Raw genomic sequence first — 9,754 nt, forward strand, 5'->3', positions numbered from 1 at the left:
GGAAGACCCACCTTTCTTCGTCTGAATAAGTGTGTCCATTAATCAAAAGAGATCTGGACTCTGAGTTGCCAGGGCATCCTCTCTGACTATCCATTTAGGCTTGACATCAACTCAGGAATGGCAATATAAATGTTGTATTTAGCAGCACAGTCTTCTTTCTAGCTGTCCTATAGAGCTGCAATATGCATAAATTGTTTCTGTGGTTAAAAGAATACATTGATTGATTGATTGATTGATTGATTGATTGATTGATTGATTGATTGATTTAGAAAACCTTTATGGGTGTTTGTCTTATAAATAACAATATGTGGTTCACAGTAACAATGATGATCATTTGCTATTCCCATCATGGCTGCATAACACCAGAAAAGGGAAGGCCAGTAGCTTATCAACCCAGCGTCAAACCAGAAGCATAAATATAGAGAACCTTTTAATATAGTTGATTTTATCATTAGCATGGGAACTCTAAACATCCATGATGTATGGCTGGGGCGTATGGCTCTGTTAGGTACATAACCTCACCAACCTGTTCAAGTCATTTGTTGGAGTATTAATATGGACAGTTATACTTTACTTTTCAGATCCAGAAACTGAGATAAAATACAGAACTGAGGCATAAAGGAGGACATAATCTTAGTGAGCAATTAGACAATCAAAGATACCCAAGAAAAAAATAGGAAATAATATCAAATATTTGACAAGTGTAGGTTAATTGGTGTTCATACCGTCATAAATCCATCCAGCAAACCCGAATCAGGTTTTGGAGGAGCTTGCAACCGTTCCATGGACCACTTTTCAATTATGGACACCACCTGACTATTTTCTGTATTTAGAATCCTAAAACCAGTCATGTTTACTCCACTATACCGATAAGGCTCCACATCAAGAGCAAAGAGGTCCTAAAGAAAAGGAGAAAATATTTTTAGATATTTTTATCTAAATATTTAAATATTTTTAGATATTTCATCCATACATAATCTCTCTGTTTCCAAACATTTTTCTTCTCTCATGTGTAACAATGATAACAAAACAATACATCTAACCATTTGTGTGCTTTCTGAAGCATTTGACAACCATATGCAACACCAATGCAGCCGTGAATTAAATGATTTGATAATAATGCCCAATGAACATCACAAATGTGTGATGCTTCTAGGATGTTTCTACATGTCCACTAAGTCAGGGGGCCCCAACCTATGGGCTGTGGCCCATTACCAGGCCATGGCTTCTTGGCCAGTGGGTCGCGGAAAGGGCTGGCTGGTGTGCACATGTGTGTGTGCATACTCCCCCCACTCACACTAGCGTCGGTAGCCCTGTTTTCAAATGCTGATGCAAATTGGGCCACTAGTGCCGGGCGGGTCTGCACAGCCCATTCACGCATGCGCAAATGGGGCCGTTAGTACCAGGCTGGTGTGCATGGCCCATTTGCGCATGCACAAATGGGGCCACTAGTGCTGCACCAATGTGCATGGTGCTGTTTGTATGCACGTGTGTGCACCAATTTGGAAGCTGCTCTCCTTCCCTCCAGGCCGTGAGCTCAGAAAGGTTGGAGACTCTGCACTAAGTCATAACAAAACTCCATAGCTATTAACATAAGCATTTATAGACTGTCAAGGAAAGTCACTGAGCCACATCCTTTGCTGTTTGTGAACAACCTATAAGTCTTCATTACACAAAGGTTGTGTAATAATTCTGCTCTAATAAATCTTTTTACAATGTTTGGCTATAATTTATATGTTAGGAAATAAAAGGAAGTTCCTAATCCAAACACACTCAAATCTGTAAGTGCATGTGTTACTTATTTACTTACACAGGCCAAGTAGGTGATGAAATTTGTGACATGCCACAAATTCCATCTCTTATGAACTTGTGTGCAGTATTATACAAGTATCAAAAGGCAAAGTTTATGATGGAACATCTACATATTTTGTCACTTCAGTGTCATCATTACTAACTTCAGGCTTGTCTACATTTATAATATTTCTCTCCTGCTCCCATTAAAAGTCTGCTTAAGAAAAATAACAGAAAGTTTAGATAGTTTGCTAGGCACAATATGGAAGATAGTAGTAAATATAAACACATATTCCAGAAGTCATGTTCAAAGCTACACTATGTTGACCATACTTGGAATACTAGCACAAAATGCAATTATGGCAGTATAACATGCACAAGCCACTCTCATTTTACTGCACTATTGACCCCAAAACATGAAAGCAAACAACCCTGCAGAAAAGGTTTGGCATGATTGAACAGAACCAATACTATGAAGAAAAGAATAGCAAGAAAAGCTTTTCCAGAATAAGGATTGCTAAAGAGCCGTTAAGATGAACAGAATCTACTATTTTTCTCTACTTTTCATCTTTTCCTAGACTTGTCTCTCAAATCTCCAAGGCAGACTTGGACAACAAGGGGGAAAGGATTCTGATTTTCAGTATTTCCATTTCTTGACGTATAGATAATGTTTAATTTCATAGACTATTTTTTTCCATCTAGGGGACATCTAGGGGTAATCTAGGTCTGTTTTCAATAATCTGATTCTTTCCAGATTAGTTAAGAATATTACTCCATGACTTCCAGTGAAGATGGCCAACTAAACGATATGCCCAGGGAAAGATCCCTGAAGGGTTTTTCCTTGGCTGTTGCTTTTTCAACTTCCAACAGAAGGAACTGGCATTCCTTTAGTTTATATGACTCTCCTGGGTTAGGGAAAGTCCTAGACTCATCCCACAAGATCCTCCATATAGCAAAGATCTGCAAGTAGCTTCAGGAGCTGTGCTTCAAAACAGACAGCTGGGGGAGTGAGGCTGCAATCAGTATGTTGTTGAAGAAGCAGCTATTTTGGAATTTATTTTTCAAACAGAAGTTGTGCCTTTCATTTCTTAATAATTTTAAGGATTATTAATCTTGATTAAACTAATAGAGGCTATATTTAGCCACAGCCTGTTATTCCTTTTTGAGGATCTGTGCCATTTTGGGGGTTTCTTCATTGTTAAACAATGAGAAGGCTGCTAAGGCAAGCTAAATAAGAAAGTGTGGAGTATCTTTTTTAAAAAAAAATGATGGAGAAATATAAGGGTAGAAAGTTGTGGTTCTAGTTTATTATTTTTAGTCATTTGTAGCTTGGTCTGCTTTGCTATGAGTGGCTAAAACTTTCTGATTTTTATGATCTCCGATTGGCCAGCAATTATTCAGTGACTTACAAAAAAGCTACTCTTTGATTAAAGAGTAAGAAGATGGAGGAGCAAACTATTAGAGATGTATTTGAAAAATCCTTAAATAAAATCCAACAATTCATAGACCAGCTAAATGTCTATGGAGATTCTCAGTCATCCAAGTCATAGTTGTCCCAAAGCTGCTTTTTCAAAAGGCAACTGGACTTTCTTGCTTTTCTTTGAAGACTCTCACTTCTCATCCAAGAAGTTTCCTGAGCTCTGAAGACTACAGGAACCATTTGAGTTTCAGTTTGAGATGCAGACAACACAGACTCATCCCCAACAGCCTGTGCCTCTGCAAAAAGTACATCTCCACAACAGTCCTTTCAGCAGTTCCAAGAAAGCTCTACATCCATTTGAACTACTCATGTGACCCTGAGGACACAGACAAACCTCCAAGTACCCTCAATGAATCTCTAAAACAGGGGTATCAAACTGCTGGCCCATGGGCCGGATGGGTCATGCCGAAACCGCCCCCACCCCAGTTCCGGCAATGGGGGAAAAGTCGCGACACGTCGCGACACATCACATGATGTGGCAAGTTTGACACCCCTGCTCTAAAAGAATGAAAATGACCAGCTGTCCGCAAGGAATATAAATCCTTCATATTCCCCACTATCCAATCAGAGCTGAAGAATCTTCTTAGATGAGAAGTGAAACGTCTTCAAAGAAAAACAAGAAAGTCCAGTTGCCTCTTTAAAAAGCACCTTTGGGACATAGATCAGCTATGCTCCAAGGATGTTAAAAAAAACCTACTCAAACTATTTCAGAGATGCAATATGTGTAGAAAGTTACTAAACCACCCAGGTAATTTCACAAGTAGCTGACAATGTAGAGGAGTCAATTGCAGTTTTGGAATATAAACCTGACACCAACTTTTATTATGATGGTTTAAATATAAACCTCCCAACACAATAGAAAGAAGAATTCCAAGAAAATCTGCAACTTTTCAAAGGACAAGTATGGGACTCCTTTTTTCATGGACACTCACAAGGGTGAGAAATCCTTGAGAAAAAGAGAAGTTTATAACTACTTGATAAACATTCCAGAGAAGAAAAAGATTTTATTTCATGAAGATACTGTAAGATGGAAGTAATGACTTAAACTACATGAGTCAATTGACATTCGGATGGATTTTTATCGTTCTGATATTTGCAATTGAAAAAAAGTTTTAATGTAAAGTGGGTCTGAAAATACTTTTTTCCCCTTTATATATAATGCTTAACTAATTTTTAAAGCTTGTAACATATTACTGAAAGTGTATTTGAAAGTATCTATGTTAAGAGAAAGTTAAAGAAAAGTTAAAGTTAAAGAAAAAGATGCATTAGCTTAAAGAAAAATTTAGAGTTTTAAAAAGGATGTATACAAGAAGAACAATTTTATTTTATGAGGGCAATTTGGAGGGAGTGATTTAAATTTAAAGAGTTAATTGGAGTTAATTGGAACTTTATTGGTCTAAGTAAAAGTGAACTTTAAAGTTAAAAAAGTTCTAAAAAGATATATTAAAACTTTTTGATCTTAGAAATGTTTTTAAAGAAAAGTTTAGTGTTTTAAAATAGATGAATAAAGTATTGTTTTTACCTTTTAAGGTTAAAGTATCTGGAATAATACAGTGAACTTTGTTAATATAAACGGTGATAGTTTATAAAGATGGTGATGAGGAGGAAGAGGAGGAGGAGGAGAAAGAGACCTAGTCTGCCTCCCTAGATGAGCTAGTACAATATGATAAATTGCACTTTGATAATTCCAAAGTGAAAACACAGTTAATGTTTCAAATTAGAATAAGAGGTAATCACATCATTTTTCACAGATTGATTAAAACATCAATCTGTTTCTTCTGAGTCTGTACCACATGGTACATTTTATGTTACACAGTATTAAGCTGCACTTCCATTCCTATTTTAAGGCAGTCTGGTTTGGGCAAACAAACATCCATTAAATGTTAAGATTTATATGAGGGGCTCCACTTGTTATAGTGGACTGGGTCACCCATAGAACAATTCAATTTATGTCAATTATACTGTGTGGTAAGGAGATAGTAAGACTGAAAATATATTTTAAAAAGCCCCTTTTTATTATATTATAGAAATATAATAGAATTATTCAGATGGCATAAGCAAAAGAAATGCATGACATTAATGGCAATGGCAAAAATCCCTGTAATTTAGGTTTGTTGAGCATGGGCCAGGTGCAAAGCTACTTGCAATAATGACTCAAAGCTCTTTTCCTTTATACCTGGGTTGCTTCCAAGTCATCGTGGACAATTGCATAAGTAATTATGCAATTTGAACACATTTCTGTTTACTCAAAACTATAATAAATATGCACAACAGTTCAGAGAGAATTAACGAGGTATTACATTAGACTCCAAATCAATCATGAGAAAGTACACTTCCAAACAGCCCAGCTAAACACTGTGACTGGAAAATTTATTGGACAAGATTTCTACTGTGTCAGGTAAGAAGTAATTAATAAAGCAGAGGAGCCAAAAGTGATACAGGTTACATGGCTCCATTGAGCAAAATATCTATCTTCTGGCTGGCATATTCCAAATTACCTTAGTTGTCAACTTCTGAAGTTCTTCCAAGAAAAAGAAGAAGAAAAAAACGAAAGAAAATCCATGACCTCCTGCTAACTTTCCTTTCCTTCAAGACTAATAAGCAAATGGGAATATTTAATTAGACCAAAGGATTAAGTGCCATATATAGAACTTTTTGTGCTTTACTAATTGTATGGTTTCTTTCATAGAGCTTGTTTACTTATTAAGCTGTTCCCATGCTCTTTTGCCAAAGAAGCTTGCTTCTCCCATTTAGGCAGCTTATAGGCCCACAACTGCATTACATATAATTCCTGCACTCTGTTTGCTGGCTACAAAGCTTCTAAGAATGCAATGGTGCTGGACGTGATAATTATGCTTTGGTATGCCATGTATTACTCTTTTCATTAGATGCACTGGTTCTGGTTTCCTTCCAGGCAGATTCGAGGTCCTAGTTATGACCTAAATCCTACATGGCCTAGAGTTTGGTTACTTGAGGGATCACCTAACTTCCATAGTGTAGCCTGGCTAATTTAGTCCAACAGGGTTGTTGTAGCTTCCTTTGATCAAGTATGACCATTGAAGTGCTGTCTTCCTGAAATATGAATGGCTTTCACTCTGTTGAACTCTCTTAAGGAGAACCACCAGGTCTTTATATGTTAGTCTAGAGTAGTGTACAGTAGAGTATGGGTTATTGATAACCATCCTAGTCTAGGGTGGTGTACAATAGAGTATGTGTTGTTGGATAACCATTCCATTTATTGCTAGGTACTCTGTTTGGATTATATATTTGTTTTGTTGTTTTCTGCTGTGAGTTGTCAGGGGTCAATTGGAGTCAAGCACATCTAAATCAAAACAAACAATCCAGAATTATTCATGCTAATAAAGTCTGTAATCTATAGGTGGCAAATAAAGCTGGTGGATGAAAGTAGCCACTCCTTGAGCAATCCTATTGAATTTCACCATCTCACACCATCGGAACCATGATAGATGCCCCTTTCTAGCTACTTTGTTCTTTGCCAAGGACACATAAAAGAATGGCAATAGGTAGTCATGACATTACTAGTGTTATGCAACAGTAAGTAAATAACTTCAATTCATTCTGCTCCATTGAAAGAGATTCTAGCATTACATAGGTACATTAAACAGGTTAAAATGAAAAGTGTCCTGGCAGTAAATCCAAATTTAAACCAACAGAATAGATACTATGAATTTGCTAACAACTGAATGGGTTTCCCAAAACATAACCAAATGGATTTGATACAGCAATGAATATGCTAGAAAAATCACCCATAGAACACGCTATCGAGAAAATCTTAAACTATCTTGAAAACTCTGCCATGACTGCACAGAAAAACAGAACCTCTCCTGGATTCTATTTGTAGTCCAGAGCATCAAAAGACAATTCAAGTCACCAAACAGGCAGGAGGACTCTACCATGTGCCCACTGTTGTCCCCAAAGGTTTTGAAACTATACTAGAGTATGGCTCCCAGCGATTCTCCAGGCAACCAATTGTATAGCAATAGGATAATCTGAGGAATTCTTGGTGCTCTCTCTGAGCTTGATTGTTTGCAGACATTTCATTATCCAGTGCCAGTGATGTTACCTAACTGGGTAACAAAATGTCCTCAAGCAGACAAACAAACTCAGTGAGCACCAAGGACTCCACGGTTCAGCCCCAAACTACACATATTCTCTTACTTACAGTGTCACCCTAACCCTGAAGCCTTCTTCACCCACCCATCCCTGAAAGAGTGTGACCTATAGCTTGAGAATACTCGCTGTTTAGGTATACAACCTTCCTTAATACAAAAATCAGCATGTTGAAAGAAACCCAGAAGAAGTAACCAGCTCTTATTGGCATGTGCCTCCATTAAACAACTTTGAGCAGCTTGTTTGTCAGTGATCACAGAGTTGCCATAGCAATCACATTCCAAATAAAGGTAACATTAAATACTTTTTTTCCCCTTATGAACCTACAAATGCTTTTATTTTCAGTAAAATACTTTTATTATTACTGTCAAGTAATCTAATGAAGAATGCTTTAGAGTGATGCCTGAGACCATTAGCATATTCTTCTAAAGCTACTTACCAGTGTAGTAAAGATGTAATGATAGTATTCTGTCATCATTCCCATTGCTAAAGCCTGTAAAGAAAAATTCAGTATGCGCATTAACTTTTTTTTTTAAAAAAGTTAGGTAATACCACTTTATTATTTCTACGGTTTTATTCCTATTGCTGTTTTTAATCACACCTATGAGAACAATGGAAAGTTCCCCTGAGACGAAGATGTGCATAAAAGTATAGGCCTAGAATTATACTAAAATTAGGCCAAGCAAATCATTCTTAAGCAGTTAGAGCAGATAACCGGCCATTAAAAGAATTAATGAAACGAAACTGTAGATAGAAACATTATTAGTAGTAGACTGTTTAGTGTTGCAAATATGAAAGAAGCATATTATTATTATTATTGTGATTGCCAACCAAAAAATCTAATGGAAGATGTGGCATTAATTGCATTTACTGTATTCTATAGTTTTTTTTATTATATAATGAATACTCACTGAAGAAAAATAAATTAAAAACAATGGAGTCAAAGAAGCTAAAATAGAATGCTGGCCATTAAATCCAAATCCCACTCTGCAAGAAGGAAGACATGCACCAAATATGAGCTCTGAACCAACATTTTTTTTACATTTATGTCTAATATGACTAATATGTAAATTCTAATGCAAATTATATAATTAAAATACTAAATAAATGTAGTTTTTCTACCTCCTGAAGCTGAACCAACTTCAGCTTCCCATTTTAGGCTTTTCTTAATCATCTCTTTGATTAATAAATAAGAATTCTCCTTCATGATGTTGTCACTACATTAAATTGATTAAATAACCCCAAAGAATTTTAAACCAGACAAAGATCTGCCTAAACTAGCAGCCAGTTAGAGATGCAAATAGGTTTGAAATAGGCCATTGAGGACTTCCAGATGGGAAAAAAATGAGCTGATGCACCTTTGATTATTGGCATTCTTCTTGCTTTTTACTTCAGAGTATGTAAAGAAGCAATCCAAAACCAGTTAGGTCAGGGGTCCCAAACCCCCAGTCCATGGACTGGCACTGGGCCATGGTATGCCAGAAACTGGTCTGCAACAACAAGCAAAGCCCCACCCACAGGGTGCAGGCATGAAACTATGCCCCCCTCCAGTCTGCAGAAAAACCTCTCTCCACGGAACTGGTCCCTGGTGCCAAAAAAACAGATCTGCGAACAACTAGAAGCAACCAAAGTTATAACTAGTGGCCAGCATAGGTTTGTTAAAAACAAATCATGCCAAATCAAACTTATTTCATTCTTCGACAAAGTGACTAAACTAATACACCAGCAAAATACTGTGGACATAGTATACTTAGACTTCAGTAAGGCATTTGATAAAGTAGACCACAACCTACATCTTGGTAAGCTAGAAAAAGGTGGAATAAACAACATCACCACCAGATGAATCTGTAGCTTGCTAGCAAACCATACTCCATGATTAGTCCTCAATGGCACTATATCCACATGGAGAGAAGTAAGCAGTGGGGTATCACAAGGTTCCATCTTACTCCCAGTACTCTTCAATATCTTCATCAATGACTTAGGTGAGGGAATTGAAGGGGAACTCATAAAATTTGCAGATGACACCAAACAGGCAGGAGTAGCCAACTCCCCAGAAGACAAACTCAGGATCCAAAAAGATCCTCGAACAATGGGCGCTATCCAACAAAATTTATTTATTTATTTATTTATTTATTATTTTAATTTGTATACCGCCTTCTCCCATAGGACTCAGGGCGGTTCACAGCATATTAAAAACAAATAGTAAACACAAAATACAAAAAATTACAAAATACAAAAATACAGAAAATAAACCCCGATAAAAGCCGAATTAAAACCAAATATTACAAGCTGTGTTTCGAATTAAATACTTTTAAAATTATCCCTGCCTAAAATCCTCCCTAGGTCAGGCCC

General features: G+C 36.8%; 1 protein-coding gene across 1 annotated transcript in view; it reads right to left on the reverse strand.

Moving 5' to 3' along the window:
- Positions 1 to 725: 725 nt before the first annotated feature.
- Positions 726 to 9,754, reverse strand: part of LOC107298786 (glutamate receptor ionotropic, kainate 2-like) — a gene marked incomplete at its 3' end in the record, with an annotated part of 218,718 nt that continues 209,689 nt past the window's right edge. The window contains exons 5-6 of the mRNA XM_015828153.1: positions 7,842 to 7,895; positions 726 to 899 (exon numbers count right to left, since the gene is read on the reverse strand). Of these exons, the coding sequence (XP_015683639.1) occupies positions 726 to 899; positions 7,842 to 7,895 (228 nt within the window). The remainder of the gene's footprint in view (positions 900 to 7,841; positions 7,896 to 9,754) is intronic.

Source organism: Protobothrops mucrosquamatus, unplaced genomic scaffold (assembly GCF_001527695.2).
Source record: "Protobothrops mucrosquamatus isolate PMUCROS unplaced genomic scaffold, P.Mucros_1.0 scaffold_222, whole genome shotgun sequence".
Taxonomy (NCBI): Eukaryota; Metazoa; Chordata; class Lepidosauria; order Squamata; family Viperidae; genus Protobothrops; species Protobothrops mucrosquamatus.